We start from the raw sequence: 23,909 nt of genomic DNA, 5'->3' as shown, positions 1-23,909 counted from the left end.
TGTCTCTTTCAGAGTATCAGGTTCGGTCCATAGCAAGCCACGTCCGTCCTGACAGACAGAGTATGTATGAAGTAGCCTTATAATAAATTTATCTGTATTCAGAATGAACACCAGTTTTATAAGCACAGTTATGAAAGGAAAAATTACTATGTATGTGCTGAGGAAAACTGTAAAGAGGAGAGGTAATGACCATTTATTGGAGCTAGAAAGGACATTAGAGATCATCAGATACAACTTGTGTTTTGTAGCAGTGACTCTGCTTCTCTGAGCTGTATATGCATCTCCACCAACCCCACCCCCTTTCTTCACCTTATTTTTTAGGTAGAGTCTTTCTAGGCTGGCTAGACTGTTCTTGAGCTCTCAGTAGCTATGCAGCTAAGAACTTGCGGTTCTCCTGCCTCACCCTCCAGATAGCTGGGTGTATAGATAGTTACAGGTTCATGCCACCAGGCCCGCACACTGCTCACTTTTTATTGGTGCTGAAACCAAAATTAAATAATTTATTGCGTATAGATCTGCTGATTTTAAAATCAAAGTCTTTTCCTGAACCGTTTTGACAACTCATTTCTTTATTGCAGATGAAGTAAAAATAAAAGAATTATTTTTACTTTGTGAATCGGTTATATTACATAAGCTTATTGAGTGGATTTAGTAAGAAATGCTTTTTCTTTAACAGATTTTGCTCTGTCTTTTAGCTCTTTTATTCAGTGCAACGTTTCGGAAAAAGATTGAAAAATTGGCCAGAGATATCTTGATTGACCCGATTCGAGTGGTGCAGGGAGACATTGGAGAGGTAATGCTACCAAGGCAGGGTGGGTCCTGGGGTTTATTTTTCATAGGACATACGCTGGCTAGAGTTTAGTGCTTAAGTGATGATTGTTTTGTTGTTTCTTTTGTTTTGTTTTTTTAAAACGGGGTTTCTCTGTGTAGCTCTGGATGTCCTGGAATGCACTCTGTAGATTAGCACTCTGCATCCTGAGTACTAAAATTAAATGCATGTGCGTCATTCCTGGCTCTTCAGTAATGATCTGAAAATTAAAATGTTACTCTTATGTATGCAGATTTGTTTTCAGATACACAGTTAAGGCATAGCATGGCCCAGTGTAGATACGTGGAAGCTGAGGAAGGATTATGTGGGGGTTATGTTTGTTTCATCTTTTGTTACATGCTTAATTTTTTATTATTTATTTATTTTATAAGTTTTTAGTTGTTTTGGGTTTTTTTGAGACAAGGTCTCACTATGTGGCTCTTGCTGTCCTGGAACTCACTCTGTAGATAAGGATGACCTTGAACTCAGAGATCTGCCTGTTTCTGCCTCCTGAATTGCTGGAATTAAAGTCCTGGTACACTGTGCCTGGCTTTTTCCACAAGCTATTAATGTATTAAAAGTTTTTAAAAAGCCAGGTGGTGGTGGCATACTCCCATAATCCCCAGCTCAGGAAGAAGAGGCAAGTGGCCAGTCTGGTCTACCTAGTGAGTTCCAGGACAGCAGTGCTATTACACAAAGAAACCCTGTTTCAAAACAAACTAACAAAATAAGTTTAAAAGAAATTAAAAAACCTGCCTGGAAGACTCAATAAATTAGAATAGAACTGACATTTAAAAGATTATTAAGACTGCACAGAGTGACATGGGATCATTTGAGGGTCTAGTAAAGAATCACTTTGATTTTGTGCTTACCTCCCTATGGCCTTGTGTGGTGATTTCTCTGAATTGGAATTTGGAATTCAGTTAAAGTTGTTGAGAGAATTCCTTGGGAGTCAGTAGATGGCTCAAGTAATGGTGCTTGCCTCTAAGCTTGGATTCAGTTCCCAGGAAGATGAGAACTAATTTCTGGAAATTGTTCTCTGACCTTCGTGTATGTACCGTAGCATATGGAAGCAAGAATGTATGTGCGCATGCACACACACACACTTTTATTACTATTATCTTTAATGCAAATGTCTTGGTTAGGTTTCTGTTGGTGTGATAATGACCATAATCAAAAGCAGTTTGGGGAGGAAGGGTTTTATTTAGCTTACAATAGTAGTTTTAGTGAAGGAAGGGCAGGGTAGGCGCTGAAGCAGAGACTGTGCGGGAACACTGTTTACTGGCTTGCTTCCTGTTGCTTGCTCAGCCAGCCTCCTTTCTTATACAACCCAGGACCACCTGCCCAGTGTGCTGCCCTCCCCTCTGAGTTAACAAGCAAGAAAATACTCCACAAATTGTCTACAGATGTTTTCTCAATTGAGGTTCTTCTTCCCAGATAACACTAGCTTATATCAAGTTGACAAAAATAATAAGATTTTTGACACATAACTCAATATTTTAATACATGTATTGAAATGTATGTAATGTAATTAGCATTATCTAACACCTTAAGTAGTTATTTCTTTGTGTTGGAAACAGATCTTCTCTATGTATGTAATCACTAATTATCCATAGCTATAGCTTTTCATTATTTTTAACACACTTTATATGTCAGATTCTCATTTCTTAATATACTTACGTATAAGTTGTGCTTGACAGTGAGTGAGCAATACCCTAAAAAGTAGTTTACTCCCCTGGGAATAATAAGAATAGGCATATAGTTTCTCTTCTGGTCCCAGACAGTGTGGGAGCCACAGGTTACTGTGCAAACATGGCCAAGTCCAAGAACCACACCACACACAACCAGTCCCAGAAATGGCATCAAGAAATCCCAGTCATAAAGATACGAATCTCTTAAGGGGGTGGACCCCAAGTTCTTGACATGCGATTTGCCAAGAAGCACACCAAGAAAGGCCTGAAGAAGATGCAGGCAAACAACGCAAAGACAATGAGTGCATGAGCAGAGGCCATCAAGGCCCTTGTGAAGCTTGCAGCTGTTAAGCCCAAGATGCCAAAGGGCCCTAGCCGCAAACTCAGCCGTCTGGCTTTCATCACTCACCCCAAGCTTGGAAAGGGGGTTCAAAGCTACACGGCCAAGGGTCGTAGGCTCTGCCAACCAAAGCCCAAGGTTCATACTAAGGCAGAGGCCGCAGCTCCAGCTAAGGCTCCCAAAGGTTCCCAGGCACCTGTGAAGGCCCCGTAGGAAAGGCTTCTGTTAATATGAAGACACACCCAATTCCATGCTATTTACAGATGACCAGTGTCCTATGCTGTTTTAACAGATAAACCCGAGACAGGATCTGTTAAAAAAAAACGAATAGCATATAACAATCATTACAGATTGTTGGGGCATACACGTTAGATGTGAGCATGCTGTGGGGAGGAGCAGGGTGTCTTGAAAGAATGGTTTTAAGTTGTGTTTGACGCACTAAAGGAAGACCAGAGACATGGGGGTGTTGCAGGGCTATTCCCATGCAGGCAGGAACTATCATACCTAGCCTTGAAAGTCCCTTGTGGCACCGTGTCACAGCTGTTTATTTTATTTCTCTCAGGCAAATGAAGATGTTACGCAGATTGTGGAGATACTCCATTCTGGGCCTAGTAAATGGAACTGGCTTACTCGGCGTCTGGTGGAGTTTACTTCTTCGGGGAGCGTCCTCCTGTTTGTTACTAAAAAAGCCAATGCTGAAGAACTGGCCAATAACCTCAAGCAGGAGGGTCATAATCTTGGTCTGCTCCACGGGGACATGGATCAGAGTGAAAGAAACAAGGTCATTTCAGATTTTAAGAAAAAGGACATCCCCGTCCTGGTGGCCACTGATGTTGCAGGTAAGAGAATGATTTCACTATAACCTCAGGCTTTTTTGTATGGGTATTAGTCTACCCTGTAATAACACCTACAGCATTTGGTCATGCAGTGGAGCATGCCCACTGTATTGTCCATGGAGCAGCAGCTCTGTGGCCACTGTTCTCTTTCATCAAAGTACCCTTTCAGAACAGTTACACCCTCATGTCTACTACAGAATCTTAAATTAGTAACAGGAGTTTTGGCTTAACTTCTGCTAAGTTTAGCAGCTACCCTTAAAAACTAGTTTTTTTGGACCTGCAAGATGGTTCATTGAGTACTTGCCAACCAACTCTGATAGGCTGAGCTTGGTGTTCAAATATACTGGAAGGAGAAAACTGACTCCCACAAGCTCTTCTCTCTCTGTTAATATGCTGTGATATATGCTTGCACACAGGCACAGATTCTGGGTACTGAACTCACGTCTTTGTGCAAACACACTACTAACTGAATAACAACCCCTGGAAGGCTAACTTGTGTGATTTTTTTTTTTTGGGGGGGGGTATTGTTTCAAGACAGGGTTTCTCTATGCAGTCAGACCAGGCTGGCCTCAAACTCAAGAGATCCACTTGCCTCTGCCTCCTCAGCATTGGGATCAAAGGTGTGTGCTACCACACCTGGCTTCTGTTTTATTTTTGATATAGCCCAAGTGACCTTGAGCTCTAATCCTCCTGCCTCAGTCTTTTCAAGTATTGGGATTACAGGTATCATTCCAGTAAAATTATCCAGTGTGTGTATATATGTATATGTATGTGTATGTATATATATATTACTCCCAGTAGTGTGAATTAGTTTTTACTCTTGGCTTCATACCCATGAGCTTACCTGGATAAAAGAAATACATGGTTTTAAATTTAGCACTTCGAGTTACTTTTATTTTGTTGTTGTTGTTAACTGCAGGTAAAAAGTAAAAGAATCTGAATACTTTTTATTTCAGCCCGTGGTCTGGATATTCCTTCAATAAAGACAGTCATTAACTATGATGTAGCACGAGATATTGATACCCATACTCATAGAATTGGCCGAACAGGCAGAGCTGGTGAAAAGGGTGTGGCCTATACCTTACTGACGCCAAAGGACAGCAATTTTGCCGGTGATCTTGTACGGAACCTGGAAGGAGCCAACCAACATGTTTCTAAGGAACTCTTAGATCTTGCAATGCAGGTGAGGGTTGGGCATTTAAAATTGATAGAAATTATACAAGTGAATAAGGAAGGTCAGTAGGCAAGGAGGGAGATGACAAGAGCTTGAAAAGAAAATGGGCAGGAAGAGTATGGTGAGTATGTAGATTGTTAGCATGGGATGTTGAAATTCATGTGTGTGTTCTTTTCTGTTGAAAAGCTTCTGCTTTCTTTGGGCTAAAGTCTGTTTCTTTACCTTCTGTCTGCTTGCCCTATAGCACACGTTTAATCTCAAAAGATGCCCATAATTCTCACCTGTTCCTTTTCCCCAAGTCTTATCTTTTTGAGGGCTAAAAATATGTGGTGGTTTGTTTGTCTATTAAGGAAATAATTGTGTGATGCTTATGTTTGTTTTATTTCTTTTTTGTTTTTGCTACTGTGGATTGAATCCAGGGTTTTTTGCACATGCTAGACAAATGCTGTATCACTGAACTACACCCCTGCCTCTGTAATAGTGGGCTTTAAGTATTTCTTACATTTTAACGTTTTACATCTCTGGCCATACTGATTACCCACTTCCAGATTTGCTCTATTCTAAAACTAGTAAGGCATTATGTCAAATTACACCTTGAATCACTTATTTCATGCAGTTCTCAAATAACAAATGGATTCAGGACAGTTTGTTTTTGTTTTTATTGCAATGCTAGAGATTAAACTCAGGGTCTGGTGTATACCAGGCGAACATTCTTTTTCCTGTTCCTCAAGACAAGTTTTGATAGAAGGAGATATCTATTTGACTCAGGCCAGTACCCTTGGTTGTGTTAGCCTGTATGTAGCACTGCTGGACTTTTGGGAATACCCTTGTTTGTAACTGGAGTAATAAAAAATTGCAGTGCAGAAAAGAGGAGAATGATGCCTCTTTTTCCCCTTTCCTTGTTGTAGAGCAAAACAACTAAAATTCTAAGAAGGATAGTTTCCGTGGTGTTTTCCTATACCTTTTTATGTCTTAGGCTTTCTGTGCTGAGTACCTTTACCAAGCCTGCCCTACTTGTCAAGTTTTTAGACAAGCAGTATGTAATTCTCAGGTGAAGTTTTAACACTGTGATGTTTGCATTATGCTTGTTTCTTGTTTTGAGGCAGGGTTTCATTGTGTGGCCCTGGTTGTCCTGGAACTCACTATGTAGACTTGGCTGACTTTAACTGACAGATATCCACATGCCTCTGCTTTCCAAGTGCTGGGATTAAAGGTGTGCACCACCAAGCCTGGCTAAAGTCAGCTCTTAATAAGCCTTATTTTACTAAACCTAGCCTCCCCCCCCACCTCACTTCTGAATGTGTCCGTTTTTTATAAAGCTTTGCTCCTAACTGTGTAAGTTTATGTTCAGTGGTATTTATATATAGGTAGGTTAAGACAGTAGTTCTCAATCTCTGGGTTGTGATCCCTTTTGGGGCGGGGGTCAAAGGAACTTTTCACTGGGGTCACCTAAGACCATCAGAAAACACAGATATTTATATTATGATTCATAACAATAGAAAAATTAGTTATGAAGTAGCAGCAAAAAATAATTTTATAGTTTGGAGTCACCACAACATGAGGAAATGTATTAAAGGGTTGAAGCATTAAAAAGGTAGAGAACCACTGGGTTAAATAAAATACAGGGCTAGAGAAACGGCTCAGTGTTTAAGAGTACTTACCGTTCTTGTAGAAGACCCTGGTTCAGTTCCCAGCATCCACATCAGGTGGCTCACAACCACCTATAACTCCCATCTCAGGGGTTTCAATGCCCTCTGGCTTCTGCGGACACTGCCATGCTCTTTGTGAGAATAAACCCACACAGACAGATACACACACACACCCACATACACACTCACACAAATAAACATAATTTGGTTAGACATGGCCAGAGTAACTATTTTACATTTAATGTTTATTAGTCACTTTTCTTCCAGGAGGCTGGAGGTAGGAATAGTAATAGAAACCTTAGATAAGCATCTAAACACGCTGATAAATTTGGTGTGTGAGCTACCAAAAAGAAGCCAGGCTGGAGTTGGAGGTGTTAACAGTGCCTGACTAGATTCAATCCCTAGTGCCACATAAACTGCATGGTGGCAAGTAGTTGTACTCCCAGTCCTTAGGAAGCAGTAGCAGAAGGTTCAGAGATTCAGGGTCATCTGTGACCTCAAAAAGCCCAAGTTAGGAACTTTACTGTGAATGGTCCCCCTCGTCATAAAAGCATCAACTAAAGATGAACCAGAAAATTCTTCCTTCCTACCTAATTTTCTTTTGACCTGTCTGCTTTCTTTGGCCTTTTCTTCCTTTGTGAACTTAACCTTGAATTATGTTCTTTGCAGAATGCCTGGTTTCGGAAATCTCGCTTCAAAGGGGGGAAAGGCAAAAAGCTGAACATTGGTGGAGGAGGCTTGGGCTATAGAGAGCGGCCTGGGCTAGGCTCTGAGAATTCGGTGAGTTCATGCTGTAGCAGTCCTCTGTCTTAAATCATGGTGTTTGATGTTCTTGAAAGCCTCCTGGTTCCAGGGGATGTGTATTTAATCTGCTGATCTGAGTCATTGCAGCTGAAGCTGCTGTGGAAAAGGTATGTGTGTGCTTGACTGACTAGGCTTCCTCGGGAAGTTGGTCTAGCTTGAATGGAGCTAAAATTTCAGTGTTCTAATGACACAGGGCGCAGCTGACCTATATGTATAATTTGCCCCAAACGATTGCATTGTTTTGTTTGACTTGGTTTAGAGACAGGTTTCTGTGCGTAGCCTTGGCGATCCTAGAACTTACTCTATAGACAAGGCTGGCCTCGGAGATCTGCCTGCCTTTGCCTCCCAGGTGCTGAGATTAAAGTCGTGCCTCATCACCACCTGGCTTGCAGCAGTCAAGAACCTTTCTCTACTGATTTGTAGTCTGTTGCTTAGGAAACACTAGGTTCCTTAGCTAGAACTGTACTCAGAAATGGTCTCTATACTCTGAAAACTTTGGTCAGAAGGATTTGAGAAGACCTAGGCAGTCTCACAGATCAGTTAAAGATAAAGTACTCACTCACTGGCTTGCCTGTTCATTGTCATAGTGATTCTTAATGCCAGGGAACAAGGCTGTCAGTATGTTTTTATGGAGCATATTAGTGTTAATTTGGCATCATTGATAAATTGTATTTCCCCATATTACAGTAATGTTGGTTGTGGAAGTATTAGTGATTCGTTTAATTATTGAGCACTTTAAATGTGCCAGGGCCACTCCAAGTATTTCAGTCTTTCACTGATGTAAATGAGTACAGTTAATGGAATAAAGTTACAAAGCAGCAAATGTTGAGCTAGAGATTTCAATATTTAATGGTATTGCTTCAGATCCTGTGAAGCTACATTTTTCATCTTTAATGTTTTCACTTTTTAGAATGTTGATAAAATACATAATCATATAGTGGCTATGTTGATAGCATTCTGATCATTGGGGTTATTTTCCAGAAATAATTTACTGGGTTGAGGGACTCAAGCATTTTTAAATACCTCTCCATTGGACCTTTTCTCCCAAAGGAAGTAACTTTTAAAAGAATAACCAAGTGCCTACTGCAGTCCTGGACCAGGGTTCTTAGTGTGATGTGGCTGGCTGTGGCAGCTGCTTTTCCAATAAGTATGTTTGTTTGTTTTTAGGACCGAGGAAATAATAACAATGTAATGAGCAATTATGAAGCCTACAAGCCCTCCACTGGAGCCATGGGAGATAGGCTGACAGCAATGAAAGCAGCTTTCCAGGTCTGAAATAAGCATTCCATTTTAAAAGCTTTCAACCGGGAGGGGGGGCGGGGGCCTGAAGAGCTGGTTCAGTGGTTAAGAGCACGTGTGTTTTTGCTAAGGATCCAGGTTTGTTTTCCCAGCACCCACGTGGCAGTTTACAACAATCTTTGATTCAATTCCAGGGAATCTTGACACCCTCTTCTGGCCAGCACAGGCACCAGGCACACATGTATACATACATAACACAACACACAGGCAAAATACTTATAAAACATAAAATTATTTAAAAAAAAAAGTTTTTAACAGTAACTCTTGGAAGAGTGAGGGAGCCTTCCTGAGAAAGTTGAGTCTGTAAGTTTCATGTTAGATTTAGAGCCTTCTGTTTACTTGGATTTCACATGCAAGTGACCTGCCTGGATATGCATGTGGAGTGTACTGTGTCATTGCCAAACATATTTGTATACTCAAGTTTTTGCTGTACTCATTCTTGATTTTCTTCTCTTTCAGTCCCAGTACAAGAGTCACTTTGTTGCAGCCAGTCTAAGTAATCAAAAGGCCGGAAGCTCTGCTGCCGGGGCAAGCGGATGGACTAGTGCAGGAAGCTTAAATTCTGTTCCGACTAATTCATCACAGCAGGGCCATAACAGTCCTGACAGCCCCATCCCCAGTGCTACCAAGAGCATCCCAGGCTTCAGCAGTTCTGGGAATATCAGCAGTGCCCCAGTGACCTACCCTTCTGTTGGAGCCCAAGGTGTCAACAATACAGCTTCAGGAAGTAACAGCCGTGAAGGGATTGGGGGTGGCAACGGGAAAAGAGAGAGATATACTGAGAACCGGGGTGGTGGCCGGCATAGTCATGGAGATGGTGGCAATCGGCATGGCGATGGTGGCCGCCATGGAGATGGATATCGTTACCCAGAAAGCAGTAGCCGTCATACTGATGGCCACCGACATGGAGAGACCAGGCATGGGGGAAGTGCCGGCAGACATGGAGAGAGCCGAGGTGCAAATGATGGTAGGAATGGAGAAAGCAGGAAAGAAAGCTTTAATCGTGAAAACAAGATGGACCCCAAGGTGGACAGCAGCAAGATGGACAGAATGGACAGCAAGACAGATAAGACCCCTGATGGTTTTGCTGTTCCAGAGCCACCCAAACGCAAGAAAAGTCGATGGGACAGTTAGAGGGTATGTGAAAATGGGTGTGATCAGTTGTCTTTAATTTTATTTTTAGAAAGATTTGGTAACTAGGTGTCTCAGGGCTGGGTTGGGGTCCATGATGTACAGACCCCCTGCCCTTGGTGGAGAACTGGAGCTGGAGACATTGTACCTTCACGTGGTATTCATTCAGATGTTTTCTTGGGAACCTCAGTTGGTCCTGGAAAGCAAAGAGCTGGGAAGCTTTTGTTTGCTCTGGGTGAGTTTTTAAGGAGGGTAAGTGGAAGATACTGAGGGAGAAAGGGCCTTATAGGGCACAAAACTCACTCTAGTTTATAATAGCTTATATTTTTTACTAAAATGTCACCTTATAAACATCTATAAATTGGATTTTTTTTTTTTTCTTAGCTGTGGCCAGGCAGTCCCGTTTTTTTTTGGAGTTGGCTTCTGCAAACCTTTGACCCTGTTGGGGATGCTTGGGAAGCAGTTTGGTGCTTTCAGATGTTTGCAGAGGCGATGCCTGATACTCAGGTTCCCCAGACAGCTTTGTTTTCCAGCCCTGAGACATACAGGAAAGACAGACAGCCTTCCAGACTCAGGCTTTGAAATCCTAAGCAGCTAGGACTGAAGGAATGATCATCTTGGAAAAATTCCAGGGTTACCCAGGCCTGAAGCGCTGCTTCATTAGAAACCAACCCCGACAGTAGCTTTCAAAGTGTCTATTTCATTGTATTTTTAACTTTCTCCAATAGTAGTAAAAGTCTTTTGCTGAAATGATTCTGATTTTTGTTTTATCTTGTTTATAAAGGAAAAATACACACACTTTGAATTTTGTGATTTTTGTGAAGGTTTCTTTTAAGATGTGCATTCCTCTCTGCTTGCTCGATAGTAAATGTTTTACTACTGGGACCTGAGGGCTGTCGTTTCTACCTACAGTAGTTGCTACATATTAAATTATGGCTTGGAACAGTGCAGCCCATGATGTGAAATGTGGGGAAGTGCTTGCTTATTAAACTATCAGAAAAGTTATCTCTTCTATTATCTTTTTATTCAAACAGTGGAAAAGGGTGGGAGAGGACTCAAAAGAACCACATTATCAATGTAATACAACAAAGGCCATCAACACTGAATTTCCCTTTAAGGTTTATTATAAAAAATTTGCTTCCATCCCAAGTTCTTTGTGGAAGAGTGGGTGTCAGTCTGTCATGAAAAATATTTCCTTGGTGCTTCACATGGACAATCGCATGTACCCAGCAGCTGTCCAAACCACCAGAGTAAACCGTATACCACATCTTCCTGGTTTTCAGTCTCTCCAGACAACACCGCTCATTTCCGCTTGTGTTTTTTCTTCTGTTCCTTACGTTGCTGTGCTCTCTGGTCCTTCTTCATCCTAGAGTCCACTACCTTGAAATGACCTCTGACTCCAGCTGGCCTCCGAACCTTACGGCCTACACCTTTTTTGGCTACAACATAGGTGACCTGGCGTTTCTCCTTGCCAAGTCCAGCCTTCTTGTAGAGACTATAAAAGAATGAAATAGGTTAAAAGGTCTGCTCGCTCTTTTTCTAGAACTCTATTTAATCCGGTGTCTTTGTGGCTATTCTTTGCCAAATTACCTTCGCAGCTGTGCCACCTTCTCTCGCTCCGAGATATCCACAGTGTTCACCACAGCTTCTGCCTTCTTCTTTGTCTGCTCCAGCTTCTTCAGCATCTGGGAGGGAGCCTCAGTTAGATGACTTCTTACTCTGCGTCTTTCCTCCACAACTCCTAACCTCAGGCAGTCTTAGCTACTTACCCTCCTTTTCTTTCTGGCCTTGGCCTCAGCTACTTTCTTGATGGGCCGTGCGTTGATTTCCCGCCAGCGTTTCCGGTAATGCTCCACCTCCTTCTTGTCAACAGGCAGCTGGCGTATCCGGTGCTGCTTCTCTTCCTGCACAAACCACTCTGGAAGCTCCCCTTCATCTTCATTAAATGCATACCTGAGTATAGAGGACACCAGGCCGTAAGCACCTGTTACTTTCCTGTAGTCCACCGCACTTCCTGATGTTCTGGCTCCTTACCGGTTGAAGGAGTTATCTATAAGGTCTCTCTTTGCCTTTTTGGAAGAGGCAATAACAGCATCTAGAGCAAGGCCTTCAGGGTCCAGAATTCGATGTTTAACTAGAGAGGGAAAGACCAAAGTCAAAGCCCGATTCTCATTGCTGAAACTTGCACTGGTTTCTCTCTTCACCGTGTACATACTCCTTACCTGGGTCCTCAATAGGCACTACCTCAAACCCGTCATCATCTGCCTTAGAACCACGGCTTCGCTTCACACCACGGGCTGCTTTCCAACTGTGGAAGAAGGCAAAATTGTGCTTGCTTACTCCACCCCTCCAAGGTGATGATACTCCATCTTGCTTCAACTTTACTCTTCATTTAAACCTAATGAAATTGCACAGAAACCCATCAGTTACATCCGCTCACCTTTCTTCATCCTCACTACTGCTGCTATCACTATCCGAGCTGTTGTCTCTGTCCTCCCCTTCAGGGTCAGTAACAGCTTCTGTCTCCTTGGGGACCTCATTCTGGCCCTGGGGGGGTTTCTCAGTCTTCAAATGAGAAGGTGGTGGAGGTGGTTCTGATGGCTGCTGCTCCTTCCGACGGCTCTTATACAGCATCTGTGCCTGACTGATCTCCAGGGCCTCATCAGCATCATCCTCAATCCCACTGAAGCCATCCTGTGGTAAGAAAATCTCAGCAACTCCTCAGAGACCCCAGGGAATGCTGGTGTCCCAACAGTCTCTCTAGCTTTACCTTGGAGAACCACAGGTTAGCTTGCTCTTCCTGCAGTACTGCCTTTTCTTCCAGTGGTACCAGCAATGGATTCTCTCCTTCCTCTTCTTTACTGTCATCTACTTGAGCAAACCGCAAGCTGTAGACACAAAGGAAAGTGAGATGAAGCTTCTGTCAATTCCCACACTAATTCTGTTTCGGGGTAGCAGCATTTCCTCTCATACAGAGCTCTTACCCCTTCTGCTCCTTCAGATCAGAATGTGTCCTGACTCCTGCCAGCTCTTCTGAATCCAGGTCACTTTCCAGAGAAGTGTCATCATCCTCAGCATCTGACACATAGATGTCATCCCTTGGCAGATCAGACAGAAAGGTGTCTGCAGCGTTCATGTCTCCTTGTGTTACTTCCTCTAACAACTGAAGTTCAAGAGGAGTGGATTCAAGTACTTAAAGGCAACACAGTGCATTTTCTCATGTCCATTAACTTAGTTCATTGTCAGTTATATCAGTAAGAAAGAATACTGCCAAACATTAGCTCCTACACAGCAGCTGTGACCTAGAAAAGCCTAACTGAAGTGCCCAATTCTAAGTCCAGGGCACAGATCTACATACTAATGAGTTTACAAATATATTAAGAAGCCACTTGAAATACGTGAATTCACATCTGGTCACAAGTAAAGGAATAACCAGAGCGCATGCATCAAACTGAACTACTCACAACCTGAAAACCTATTCTCACAGTGGACAGAGTGCTATTTGAGTGTCTATCACAACATTCTAGGGATTTTTTTTTTTTTAAATTCTCCATAAAACGTGCAGTGGATATGGTATATTCTTGTTTAACAAATAAAAACAGACGGAGAAAGTACACAGTTAAAAGTTACATTAACTCAGGTGGAGTTGGAGCTAAAAACAGTTCCTGCTCTTACTGTGTTTTTAAGTATTTGGCGGGAGCACCACCCAGCAGCACAATGCAAGGTGCTCCTTAGACCCAGTGAAGTGAAGACAACTGTGCCCCCTTGGGATCTGGTCTGTGTTAGAAACTTCATCTACTGTAATGTACATTCTTGGTCTTAATACTTGGTCTTACAGATCTTACTGATTTCACTGTATCGTGCATGTTTCCTTTTAGCATTTGAGTCACAGAATACTTTCATTCCCCTTACTGACTTGTATGTGAATACAGTAACCAAATCTCATGATCACTTCAACATTTCCCCAACCTCCAAGCCTTCAAACTGATTATCCTGACTCTTCCTCATTTCTTCCCACTTACCTGCTGACCCCGGATGGTACGCAGGGAGAACATGCCTGTCTCTCCCTCATCTGCAATGGAAACCCCAGGCAGATCCATCTTTAGCTCTACACGTTCCCGCTGCTTCCTCTGCTCACGAAGCAATTTCTTTTTCTTCCTTAACAGATACATAGTGGAGGGATTTAACCTGCCTGTCTCCAAAAATCCAGTGCCTTTTACTATCTCCTTGTATTCTTCCTCATACTCACCTCTTTAGTTCTGCCACCTCTTGGGCTTTCATCTCTGCCAGGGTCCGGTTAAGCTGCTCCTCCTCCTCTTCCGAGGCCTGCTTTGTCTCAGCTATTGGCTCTTCCTCATCACCTTCTTCTTCTGAGCTGAGGCTGACAAACCAGTCCAAAGAGTTTGCTTATTTTCCCAGGGATGGCCCAAAACCCAGCCATCCCTAACCCTAACCCGGTTACTTCCTCACCTGATGTCCAGTGCCTTTGCTTGCTCCTTCAGCTTTTTAGCCACATATCGCCGAAGCTTTGTTCTCCAATTCAGTAGAGACCTACACAAGAAATACTATTACTGACTAATCATACCGTCTCCATCTTTGTCCCTGTCTCTTCCTGAAAGTCCACACTCCAAATTTCAGACTTCAGCTGTAAACTTAACTGAATCCCTGTCCCAAGAGTTCAACATCATGATGCCCTTACACCTGTGTACCTAAGTTCCTTGCGCCCCAGCACTTTGATGTCCTGACAACATGCTTTTATATCCTCGGTTGTAGCAGGGTGTTGTGCCAACTCTGCATCATCTATTGAGATCTGTTTGTGAGGAAAAGGAATGAAATGGGGTTTTTTTGGCCATGTTTCTGTGTCTCCCTTGTACTACCCTCAATCTGAAAACTCACTTCGCTGGCCTTGGAGAGGAAGTCAACAGGATTGGCAGCTCGCAAGAAGTCAGTGACTGAAGTTCGGTGGTAAAGGGTGAGGTCACCCTCGGCATAGCCTTCCGCCTTAGGAAGGGGAATAAAGATGATTAGAGAACCCCTTCTTAGATATCAAGCTTTCCCAGTTTTCAGGGCCCATTCCTCGAAACCATAACAAAAACCACCTTTGGCTTCTTTGTTGTTACCAACTCAGTAACAGTTTTAGCCTGAACTTCAACTTCCTTAAAGGCAAACTTGGGATCGAAGAATTTAGTATCAACCTTGTCCGGAGCCAGGAACCCTAAAAAGAGAAGAAAGGTCAAAGGTGTGCTTTCATAACTACAAGGCTACACCAAGAAGTAATGTCCCACCTTGGCAGACTACAAAGATTTCTGCAGATTCATGGCGAGAGGCCTGAGGCTTTGTGGCCTGGACACGGTGGAAGAGCTGCTGGAAGATCCACAGCAGAGGCTGATAGTCACGGGAGCGGAAGACTTTGGTGATGAAACAACCACCACGGGCCAAAAAGTCACAAGCCAGACGCAGAGCCATCAGCGTTAAGTGAGCTGAATGAGCAAAGTGTTAGAGACAGTCAGTGAGAATCTCTGCAGCTGCAGGGCATGCCACCTCCACCTCAGCTCCAAGCCCCAGTACCTTGTGAGTAAGCGTCATGGACCCAACTAGCCCCAACATTGGGAGCCCCATCATTGAGCACAACATCGACTTTCCAGGTCTTCAGCTCCTTCCTCAGAGCCTAATGAAAAGGGTTTAAAGCAATGGAACACGATAATGGCTAAGAATAGAATTCCTGGTTCATGTATCTAGTCCTTTACTGAGTGCCCATCACTGGCAACATCCTGTGCCAGGTATTTAGGCTACAACAAACAATATTTGTCTTCGCCAAGCTTAGAATGAAACTGGAAAGAACTTTACTGAAGTTCTTCCACCAATTCACAGCACTATATAGCCCTGCCAGTCATGGTGCCATTTGCCTCAAATTCCAATACTCAAGAGGCAAAGGCAAAAGGACTACAAGACCAAGGCCAAATTAGACCATATACTTAGTTCCATATCAGTCTGGACTACATAGTTATTTATAAATTATCCTGAAGTATACTGCAAGACCCTATCTCAAGGAAAAGAAGAAAACTTTGGCTGTAAGTAAAGATGAAAATGTACATAAGGGTTGTCATGGGTCTGTGTGGACATGTACTTAAAAACCATGGTAAATAGGAAGCATTCACCCTTTTTAAGGCAATGATGCCAGCTCACAAAGGCAGGAAGGAGGAGGGAGACATTCTATTACCTGCCTACAGCGCTCTGTTGTGATATCTTCCTGGAGAGTCACCACATTGGGGAGAGGCTTGATTGGAACCAGGTCCACTCCTGGAAGAAGTTAGGTCAGTGCATTACAGGGTGGAGGGGGATGTAGGACAAATCAGTACCTCACACTCCCTCCCCCTCAAATACCCAGAGGGTCACTCACCCACAATGAGACTGGATACAGGCATAAACTTGGCAGCCACCTGCAGCCTGTGAAAGGGGCAGATTTAAACACCTTTCCCTCCTTTGGTGTCTCACCCCTTCTAGGGGCACCTGGTAAGTGTACTGTCTAAACATCTTTATGCACATATTCAAAGGCTCTTCTCTATAACCAAGAAGCAAACTGCTGGGCATGATGAGGAGGGCAAGACAGTATGATCAAGTTCAATGAGGCCCTGTCTCAAGAAATAATAGAGCAACCACCTAATATGAGGAAGTCCTTAGTTTCAGTCTCATTATAAGGGGGGAGGAAATGAAGCTGCCTTCAAATTTTGAGAGTAGCATCATGTGCTATGGAATATTTAATCTGAATTGTGTAATTACTGCAACGGGGGTGGATAGAGACCCAATTCCCATCCTCCCCTAACGCAACTCAAAGCCAACCAGGGCCAGGAAGGTGCCAGCAAGAATAGCCCCTGCAGCTTAATGTGGTGGCACATGCCTTTAATCCCAGCGCTCGGGAGGCAGAGACAAGCGAATCTCCATGAGTTCGAGGCCAGCCTGCCTGGTCTACAAAGCGCGTCTAGGACAGCCAAGGCTACACAGAAACCCTGTCTCGAAAACAAAAACAACCAATAAAGTAAAAGAGCACTCCCTGCCAAATGTTACCATCCTCCAGGCGCCGCACACAAGTCCAGCAAGGCCCGAGCTTTCTGCAGGAACTGAAAGCGGCGGTTGAGTTGGATCAACTTGAAGGCAGAGCGCGAACGATAACCTGGATCGTAGGGAGTGGGAATATAGAACAATAATGTTTACAGAGACTTTTTTTGGCAGGACTTCCACAGCCTCACAACCCCATCAACCCCTCTAAGGAAAAGAAAATCCGTATTAGAAAAAGGGGACAGCTGATTAGTCGTTCATGCAGTGAGAACCCAGACTCACTCACCCGTCTCCTTGGCCAAGTGATAGAACTTGTCCCGTCGGCTCTTGCCTACTTTGCCTTTCTTGCCCATGGCGGGATGGGATAGTAATATCACTCACTCTGGGGAGAAAGGAAAAGTTAGGGACATCTTCCAAAGCGCTGGATACTGCTTCGGTCCTTCAAGCAGCGAAGCAATCACTCACCGCGCCCCTGGAGAGCAGGTTTTCAATACTTCCAAAGCGGCACATGCAGGCAGCAATCGTACTTCCGCTTCCGCTAGCGTTTCCGGCGTTCCTGGCCTCAGGTTTTCCGCCATTTTGAGTGTGGCCAAAAAACTTCTGTGTCCCGGGTCTTAGCAGTTAGAAGTGGAGGCTAGGAAGGCCGAGGACAATAACTACTAACCTAGACTCTAGGAAGCAACAAGCCTAAGTTCTATAGCTTCTCACTTCCTCCCAAAGCTACTGACCTCCAGTAGCGTCTCTCCGGGTAGAGACTGTTATTGTCACGCCACACACCCCGCCCATTGACCCGGAACTCTTTGCCGTGTTCCAGGTCGCACTCTTCCGCCTCCGCGCCTGCGCGATAAGGCGACTTGGATGCCGGCGGTCCCAGCTCAAAGAGGGAAGATGGCGCTCGATGGGCCGGAGCAGGTAAGGCTCCGGCGGCGGCGGCAGGGCGGCCACCCCAGCTCAGTGCGGGGTGCACATCATCTGAAGTGAGGGGTGGGCACGAGCAAGAGGGTCGAGTGGATCCGAGGTGGGTGGACCACGACAGATTGGATCCTGCTTGGGACTGGATCTGCTGTGTCAGCGCCGCCCGAGGTACGCGGGACAGGGGTGGGTAGAAATTGAATGAGGAGCTGGGCAAGCCTGAGTGGCCTGGGGCCGGACCTGGACGCAGTCCCTCCGTTCTGGCTTTGCCTGTAGTAGTTGTATCTTGGGTTTGTACAGCTCTTTCTACAGAGCAAACCGCACCGTTGGTGTGCGGCCCCTTGAGCCTCCCAAAAGTCTTCGGAGGTAGGCGGTAACTGCATCCTTTAGTGGATTCAAAAAAATGAAGGGTCAGGACTAAGACGCCGAAGTTCACACACGTAGACCTCACCTGTCGAGATCAGTTTCTGAGGAAAAGGGAATGAGATTTTTCTGGCCTTGTTTTTTAAGCCATATGGAGAAGTGCCTTGGAAATATTTTGGTTTGACCCCTTAGTAGTTTAAGACCTTGTTTAACAATTGCATTTGTCTTCAGATGGAACTGGAAGAGGGGAAGGCAGGCAGTGGACTTCGCCAATATTATCTCTCCAAGATTGAAGAACTCCAGGTGAGTAGACACCAGAAGGAGCTAGTGGAGGATGAGAGCTGATGGGTGCAGATTTCTGCAAGTAATTATTTCACTGGGAATGAAGTGAAGAGTTCTTTTCCAGTCTTCCTTTGTAGTTTTGTTTGTTTATTTATTACGTGTATATGTGTATGCCTAAGTTTTTTTTAATGTGTGCAGGTGCCTGTGGAGGCCAGAAGAGGGCAATGGAGCCCCGGGAACTTGAGTTACAGATAGTTAGGAGCTGCCAAGCATGCTGAGAACGAAAGCCAGGCCCCATGCAAAAGCAATAAGCCCTCTTAATTGCTGAGCAGCCTCTGCAGCCCTTTCTAGGCCCCACGCAAAAGCAATAAGCCCTCTGAATTGCTGAGCAGCCTCTCCAGCCCCATCTTTGTAGTTAGAAAGTACCAAGCAATGTAAAGTGTATTAATAATCCACCCTTAAGACCCATCTCTTTGATGGGAGTAACGTTTAGTTAGGATTTTTTTGTCTGTTTGCTCACTTGCTTTTTAAGTTTTTCATTTTATTTTATGTGTTGGGGTGTGTTGTCTGCATCTGTGTCTGTGCTGCATGTGTGCCGGTGGAGGCCAGAAGATGGTGTGAGATCCCCTGAACTAGAGTTACAGAAGGTGGGGAGCTGTCGTGTGGGTGTTGGGAATCAAACCCAGGTTCTCTAGAAGAGCAGCCAGTACTCTTAACCAATGAGCCACTTCTTCAACCCCAAGAGTCAAATTTTAATTAAAAAAAAAAAAAGGTACCAATGAATGGGATGTGATAGACACAGTCATCCTCTAGCCGGGAAACAAGGCCACCTGCAAAAGGCACCACCAGCCAGAGGTAGCGATGGGAGTGAAAATGGGTTTCGAAAGTCAAAGAAAATGTCTGAGCCCCAGGTGCATCTGTCGCTCTTGTATCTGGCTTACCTTTTCTTTGTTAGACAGGGTCTCACGGTGTGCCCCCCGCTGACCCAGAACTCCCTGTGTAGACCAGGCTGGACTCAATTCTGCCTCTGCCTTCCAAGTGCTGGGATTGAGAACACTAGCCACCACACCCAGCCTGGTGTAGTGTGTTACCATTTTTTAATGCTTCTGTATGTGATTTCCTCACTCTCGGGTCTGAAATAAACCAGCATAGTAGATGCTGTTGCCTGTGTGTAGCTTAGAAACAAATTTTTTAATGTCTTGCCTTTGTCTTATTTTTTGTTTATTTAACTGAATTATTAAAACAGGATCTCATTGTATAGCCCAGACTTGCCTAGAACTCTCCAGCTCCCAGCCTCAACCTCTTTAGTATTGAAATTACAGGCCTGTGCCACCCTGCCTACCTTTTGCCTCACTTTTTTTTTTTTCCTAATTTTACACTTTGAAATTGTTACCACTGCCACCACCCCTTATACGTGTGTTCCTAAATACATAAATACAACCTGTTCGGTCTGTGTAATGTTACCTGTATGTATACGGTCACTTGGTATTGGATAACCAATTGGGGAGCTCTTTCTTCGCGAAGGCGATTTCTCCTCCCAGCATTCCCCGGTTGCCCATAATTAAAGAACAGAAGTCTAGGGTTGAGAACCCATAAATGAACTTTCGCCCATCCATGTTAGCATGTCCATTGCTGTCATCATTATTCCGTATATGTTTAAGCAGCCATGTTGATGAGATTCATGAGTGTAGCCTCTGTGACATTTCTAGGAGACAACCTCTGCAAGCTTGTTCCTCTAGCCCTAAGAATCTTTCTGCCCCCTCTTTCCAAAATGATCCCTGAGCCTTAGGTGTAGGAGTTGTGTTGTAGATGTATCGGTTGGGACCAGGCACCACACCATCTCTTGATTTCTGCATTTTGTGGTTGTCTGTAATCGTCTCCATTTGTTGCCTTGTGAAGTTTCTTTGACAAGGGTTAAGAACTACAGCCACCTGTAGTTACATTAGAATGTAGTTAGGAATTGTAGTTTAGTGAAGTGGTGTTTGTAGGTTCTTAAAGATCTATGACTTAACCAGCCAGGGTATTCATTCGGCTAGGTTTCCAGTACCAGGCATGGTTCCTCCCGTTAAGCAGGCCGTAAGTCCAGTTAGAGAGCTGTTGGATGTCACTGCAGTATGTATGCCACAAAATCGTGCTTCCTAGGCATCACAGCTCAGGAGAACGTTTGCTTGCTTCCTTCCTTGGAATCTTGCGTGACACCTTTTGGTGCCCTGAAGACTAATCCTTAGGGACAAGGCTTTCTGGTCAGATCAGCCACTCAAGTGCTCTGGGTCTTGAGTTTGAAGCTGGTGGTGTCTTCAGCAATTGAGGGTTACTTTCCTCCTCTGGGGGGATGCGAGGCAATCAAGCCTATAATGTTTTGGGAGTCTCTTGGATAACCCTGGCCAACAATTCAAAAGACAGCTTCTCATGCCTGATGGGTTGTTTTGTTTTCATTAACTAATCTATGGCCCCTGAATGAAGCATTAGCAATCCAGATGGGAAAATTGCATTTAAACTGTATGTGTATACAGACTTACATGTATTATATATTATTTTATGTCAATGATGATTCCTTAGTGACTTTTCCTGACATCCTTGCTGTTGTTTACCTTCCTCTCTTCTCCCATATTTATTTTCCCTCTCTCTAAAGCTCCCTATATTCCCATTTCCTGTTTCGAATCTCTTATGCACCTCTTTGTTATACACACACAACCACAGTCCTCTTTTATTTTCCTAGTTTCTAGTTACATAAACACATCTGAAGACTTGGAGCTAGGAATTAACTTACTTTGTTTTGTTCTGTTTTTTGAGACAGACTTTCTCTGTGTAGGCTTGACTGTCCTGGAATTCACTCTATAGATCAGGCTGGCCTTGAACTCACAGAGATAGCCTGACTGCCTCCCTAGCACTGCGATTAAAGGTGAACGCCACCATGGCCAGCTGAACTCAAGCTTCTTGCCTGAGGGCTTTTCCAGCGTACCATGTTACAGTAGCCACTCCATGAGTAAGCTGTACTTTTTCCCCATTAGATTACGTTTTTCCTGGACCAATAGTGGGCTAGAAGCCTTTTGCGACTCCTGCCCGGGGCTTCTTAGAAATCTTAAGACACAAGACAGGGCCTTTAGATGCTGCTGGAGAAGCTAAAGAAGCAACCCAAACCTGCCTGTAAGACTCACGGTGAAGATTCAGTTTCCTACAGGTGTTGCCTTTGAATAATTGCATTTGTCGATTGCCCTCCACAGCTGATTGTAAACGATAAGAGCCAGAATCTCCGGAGACTGCAGGCACAGAGGAATGAGCTGAATGCAAAAGGTGAGAACTCGGAAAGCTTCATGTCCGAGATGAGGTCTGGTTGTTGCCCACTTTCCCCCAGCCTTTCTTGGGTGCTCGCTGTCTCCTCTCAACCTCAAGCTGTGCTCTCCACTGTTGATTGTGTAGTTGTGTCCTGTGCGCGCCTCTTCAGCGGTCTGCTGTGAGCAGGTTCTCGATTCCTTTCCAAATGTTAAAGTCGTCCTTAGGAGACTAGAGGCTTTTTGGTGATTTAGTTTTTGTTTTGTTTTTTAGTTCGCCTGTTGCGGGAGGAGCTGCAGCTGCTGCAGGAACAGGGCTCCTACGTTGGAGAAGTAGTGCGCGCCATGGATAAGAAAAAAGTGTTGGTCAAGGTAAAAGCAGGGAGACACCAAGAACAGCACATTGCCTTTGTGTTATCTGGCTAGGGTTGCTCTGTTGACTCTTGAGGAACATCATGAGCCCTTATTCCCTCAGGTCCATCCGGAGGGCAAATTTGTTGTTGATGTGGACAAGAACATCGACATCAACGATGTGAGTGTGGCAGGTAGTGTGTGGGTGGGGAAGGCACTACCAAGGGCATCCTGAGACCTCCCTCCCCTTCCTCCAGGTGACGCCCAATTGCCGGGTTGCTCTAAGAAATGACAGCTACACTCTGCATAAGATCCTGCCTAATAAGGTGGACCCTCTAGTGTCACTAATGATGGTGGAAAAGGTGCCAGACTCAACTTACGAGATGATCGGTGGGCTGGACAAGCAGATCAAGGAGATCAAAGAAGTGATCGAGCTGCCAGTGAAGCACCCTGAGCTCTTTGAAGCCCTGGGCATTGCACAGCCAAAGGTAAACAGCAGCCTTTCCTAGGAGGCTGCTGTGCTTGTTCCTCCTGCCCCAGGCTAGACCTACTGCTGTAGTGGCCCTACCTGCTCAAGAGCAGCCACAGGAGAGTTCTAGAGCACTAGGCTAGTTTAAATGCAGTCCAGAAAGGATATTGGCCTTCATTTTTTCACATCCCTAACCTCAAGCAAGGGATCCAACGCGAAGCCCTCACTTGTACATAATTGAAGGGGGTTGGTTTTCCCCTAAGCCTGATGTATGGCCCTCTCCAGGGAGTGCTTCTGTATGGACCTCCAGGCACTGGAAAGACACTGTTGGCCCGAGCTGTGGCTCATCATACGGATTGTACCTTCATTCGTGTCTCTGGCTCTGAGCTGGTACAGAAATTCATTGGGGAAGGTAACTGTGGCAAAGAATATGAGAACAAGTGGGAGGGTAGCCAGTGGAAGGCACATTAGCTCCTAATGCCACGTTGGCCTTTGCATAGGGGCAAGAATGGTCAGGGAGCTGTTCGTCATGGCACGAGAGCATGCCCCGTCGATCATCTTCATGGATGAGATTGACTCTATCGGCTCTTCACGGCTGGAGGGGGGCTCTGGAGGGGACAGTGAAGTACAGCGCACAATGCTGGAACTGCTCAACCAGCTGGATGGCTTTGAGGCCACCAAGAATATCAAGGTGAGGTGGTACAGGCTTTCAGACAAGCCAGGTAAAGGTGTGAGCTGGCACACAGGTCTAAAAGTTGTTTCCCTGACTCCTTCTTTTCCCAGGTTATCATGGCTACTAATAGGATTGATATCCTGGACTCTGCCCTGCTTCGTCCTGGGAGGATTGACAGAAAAATCGAATTCCCACCTCCCAATGAGGAGGTCTGTGGAGGATGGTGCCTGGAGAAGCTCTGGCTGTGGAGTTAGGGTGCAGGACTTAGGGCTTTCTTCTCTCACCCCTAGGCCCGGCTGGACATTCTGAAAATCCACTCTCGGAAAATGAACTTGACCAGGGGGATCAACCTGAGAAAAATTGCTGAGTTGATGCCGGGAGCTTCGGGGGCTGAAGTAAAGGTAACTGGGCAGTAGCGGGAAGCCTTAAGAGCCAGCTCAGTGCTGTTGGGGCCCAGCAGCAGGCTCTCAGTTTCTCTTTACTGCTTAGGGCGTGTGCACGGAAGCCGGCATGTACGCTCTGAGAGAACGGCGTGTCCACGTTACTCAGGAGGACTTTGAGATGGCAGTAGCCAAGGTATGTGCCTTCACCTTTGCCGTGTTGGCTCTGGAGCAGGAGCTTGTGTTCAGTTCATACATCCTGCACTCTCTCCTTCCTCTCTCTCCAGGTCATGCAAAAGGATAGTGAGAAAAATATGTCCATCAAGAAGCTATGGAAGTGAGGGTATGTCCCTTGTGTGGATCCCTCAAATAAAGGTCTGTGCGATAAACTCTCTGGAACTCCAGTCTGTTAATAAGCA

The 23,909-nt window shown here is 44.7% G+C and overlaps 3 protein-coding genes across 4 annotated transcripts in view; 2 read left to right on the top strand and 1 right to left on the bottom strand.

Annotated features, from left to right (window-relative positions):
* Window positions 1–10,737, top strand: part of Ddx42 (DEAD-box helicase 42) — a 35,749-nt gene extending 25,012 nt beyond the window's left edge. Inside the window, exons 12-18 of the mRNA XM_021634299.2 lie at window positions 13–60; window positions 696–793; window positions 3,402–3,678; window positions 4,632–4,858; window positions 7,168–7,278; window positions 8,470–8,571; window positions 9,061–10,737. Of these exons, the coding sequence (XP_021489974.1) occupies window positions 13–60; window positions 696–793; window positions 3,402–3,678; window positions 4,632–4,858; window positions 7,168–7,278; window positions 8,470–8,571; window positions 9,061–9,735 (1,538 nt within the window). The 3' untranslated portion in view covers window positions 9,736–10,737. The remainder of the gene's footprint in view (window positions 1–12; window positions 61–695; window positions 794–3,401; window positions 3,679–4,631; window positions 4,859–7,167; window positions 7,279–8,469; window positions 8,572–9,060) is intronic.
* Window positions 10,738–10,834: 97 nt separating this feature from the next.
* Window positions 10,835–17,494, bottom strand: Ftsj3 (FtsJ RNA 2'-O-methyltransferase 3). The gene is made up of 21 exons (XM_021634300.2): window positions 17,254–17,494; window positions 17,075–17,170; window positions 16,798–16,903; window positions 16,133–16,179; window positions 15,953–16,032; window positions 15,301–15,400; window positions 15,018–15,212; window positions 14,832–14,947; window positions 14,629–14,733; window positions 14,442–14,542; window positions 14,203–14,283; window positions 13,982–14,113; window positions 13,755–13,890; window positions 12,717–12,895; window positions 12,503–12,620; window positions 12,173–12,426; window positions 11,955–12,040; window positions 11,767–11,866; window positions 11,502–11,685; window positions 11,323–11,417; window positions 10,835–11,227 (listed from the first exon to the last, which is right to left on the bottom strand). The coding sequence occupies exons 2-21, from the start codon at window positions 17,139–17,141 to the stop codon at window positions 11,035–11,037; spliced, it is 2,475 nt and encodes an 824-aa protein (XP_021489975.1). The 5' UTR covers window positions 17,142–17,170; window positions 17,254–17,494; the 3' UTR covers window positions 10,835–11,034.
* A 78-nt stretch (window positions 17,495–17,572) lies between these two features.
* On the top strand, window positions 17,573–23,879 carry Psmc5 (proteasome 26S subunit, ATPase 5). 2 transcript variants are annotated; one of them, XM_021634275.2, is made up of 12 exons: window positions 17,573–17,700; window positions 18,295–18,366; window positions 21,570–21,639; window positions 21,892–21,989; window positions 22,093–22,149; window positions 22,226–22,456; window positions 22,723–22,849; window positions 22,938–23,128; window positions 23,221–23,319; window positions 23,401–23,511; window positions 23,600–23,686; window positions 23,778–23,879. In XM_021634275.2, the coding sequence occupies exons 1-12, from the start codon at window positions 17,647–17,649 to the stop codon at window positions 23,829–23,831; spliced, it is 1,251 nt and encodes a 416-aa protein (XP_021489950.1). In that variant the 5' UTR covers window positions 17,573–17,646; the 3' UTR covers window positions 23,832–23,879. The 2 variants fall into 2 exon arrangements, with proteins under 2 accessions (XP_021489950.1, XP_060242515.1); XM_060386532.1 differs by having other exon boundaries at window positions 17,680–17,871.
* Window positions 23,880–23,909: the final 30 nt, after the last annotated feature.

Source organism: Meriones unguiculatus, chromosome 7 (genome assembly GCF_030254825.1).
Source record: "Meriones unguiculatus strain TT.TT164.6M chromosome 7, Bangor_MerUng_6.1, whole genome shotgun sequence".
NCBI classification, from domain to species: Eukaryota; Metazoa; Chordata; class Mammalia; order Rodentia; family Muridae; genus Meriones; species Meriones unguiculatus.
This window is presented reverse-complemented; position numbering and strand designations above follow the sequence as displayed.

What these genes read in the sequence shown, in the direction of transcription:
- Ftsj3 (XM_021634300.2), bottom strand. Translation starts at nt 17,141, where the DNA reads ATGGGCAAGAAAGGCAAAGTAGGCAAGAGCCGACGGGACAAGTTCTAT. An exon ending in TAACAACAAAGAAGCCAAAG is followed by an intron (nt 14,734 to 14,831) that starts GTGGTTTTTGTT and finishes CCCCTTCCTAAG; the next exon opens with GCGGAAGGCTATGCCGAGGG. An exon ending in AAGGTGGCACAGCTGCGAAG is followed by an intron (nt 11,228 to 11,322) that starts GTAATTTGGCAA and finishes ATTCTTTTATAG; the next exon opens with TCTCTACAAGAAGGCTGGAC.
- Psmc5 (XM_021634275.2), top strand. Translation starts at nt 17,647, where the DNA reads ATGCCGGCGGTCCCAGCTCAAAGAGGGAAGATGGCGCTCGATGGGCCG. An exon ending in TGGGCATTGCACAGCCAAAG is followed by an intron (nt 22,457 to 22,722) that starts GTAAACAGCAGC and finishes GGCCCTCTCCAG; the next exon opens with GGAGTGCTTCTGTATGGACC. An exon ending in TCCCACCTCCCAATGAGGAG is followed by an intron (nt 23,320 to 23,400) that starts GTCTGTGGAGGA and finishes TCTCACCCCTAG; the next exon opens with GCCCGGCTGGACATTCTGAA.